The 1,225-nt window shown below is 45.1% G+C and overlaps 1 protein-coding gene across 1 annotated transcript; it reads left to right on the top strand.

Moving 5' to 3' along the window:
* The first annotated feature begins 258 nt into the window (after nt 1-258).
* Nucleotides 259-864, top strand: CCDC70 (coiled-coil domain containing 70). Its single transcript, XM_038386860.1, has one exon. The coding sequence runs from the start codon at nt 259-261 to the stop codon at nt 862-864; it is 606 nt and encodes a 201-aa protein (XP_038242788.1).
* Nucleotides 865-1,225: the final 361 nt, after the last annotated feature.

The raw sequence follows: 1,225 nt of genomic DNA, 5'->3' as shown, positions 1-1,225 counted from the left end.
TTTTGACTTTGTAAACATCTGTATTTATGGTGAAGCCATATTTTAAACCCCCCGATTTACACAATTACTGCATATGTTTGAGCAATTCCAATTATGATAGTCGTTGCTGACATCTTGACACTTCTCTATCTGATGGGCTATAGGATGTGACAGGCTGGACCGGTCTTGGACCATGCCTTGCCCTAACAAGGCTTCAAAAGTGATGAGAGCTTTCATCAAGGTTGGCAAGTGAATGAATAAAACTGCCATTGCTGCTAGATGTCCTACACCTCCCGCCAGAAGCAGCTTATTAAGAAGCTATGGGATGAGAAAGTTTTTCGGGAGGAAATCAAGGCTTTTCAGGAGAAGATCAAGGGCTTCCGGGAGAAGATGAATGCCTTTCGGGTGAAGATCAGGGCCTTCAGGATGGCGATCCAGGCCTTCTGGGAGGAGGAAAATCCCATCTGTGAGGAGGAAAATGCCTTTCGGGAGGCAGAAAAGGCTTTCCGGGAAGAAGCAAAGGCCTTCTGGGAGGGGTACAGGGACTTCTGGGAGGGGTATAATGCTTTCTGGAAGAAGGACGAGGCTTTCTGGAAGGAGGATCAGTTCCTCTGGGAAAAGGACAAGGTTCTCCTGGACGAGGACCAGGTCCTGTGGGCAGAAGAAAAAGCTCTCTGGGCAGATGAAAAATCCCTCCTAGAAGAGGAAAGAGCTTTCTGGGAGGATGAGGAAGCCCTCCGAGAAGATGAAAAAGCCCTCCAAGAAGATGAAAAATCTATCTGGGAAGGAGCATATGGCCTTTTGAGAGGAGAACAATTACTGCTAGTTGTAGCTATCAATGCTCCTGGGGGTCATGGTCCAGATATTCTCAGAGGAAGAGGATAGCCCAAGGGAATGAAAACAAAACCAATATTTGGAGTCACATGTGCTGAAGCCACTGTGTAATTAGTCAATTAGCCTCTTTGAGCCCAGAAACCTGATAAAAGCCTAATGGAATTTCAGTAGAACTATTTTACAGTGTAATTTGCTTTAAGATGATTGCATTTAGGTTTTCATTACATTATTTATTGCTCTGGGATCCTGTGCATTGGTAAATGGCATGAAGCTGTCATGCACCACCCCAGTTTCCAAACCTCTCACCTGTAAAACAGGTGGTTGATGTTCAGTAGGTGCTAACACACCAGAGAAAGAGGATTTACCAGCTGAGTCAACGATCATCATAATTATAAATCTGCTGATCCACCAG

Source organism: Dermochelys coriacea, chromosome 1 (genome assembly GCF_009764565.3).
Source record: "Dermochelys coriacea isolate rDerCor1 chromosome 1, rDerCor1.pri.v4, whole genome shotgun sequence".
NCBI classification, from domain to species: domain Eukaryota; kingdom Metazoa; phylum Chordata; order Testudines; family Dermochelyidae; genus Dermochelys; species Dermochelys coriacea.
Note: the sequence above shows the minus strand (reverse complement) of the source record. Positions and strands in the feature narration are given on the sequence as shown.

Excerpts from the sequence above, each read along its gene's own strand:
- CCDC70 (XM_038386860.1), top strand. The coding sequence starts at position 259 with ATGTCCTACACCTCCCGCCAGAAGCAGCTTATTAAGAAGCTATGGGAT.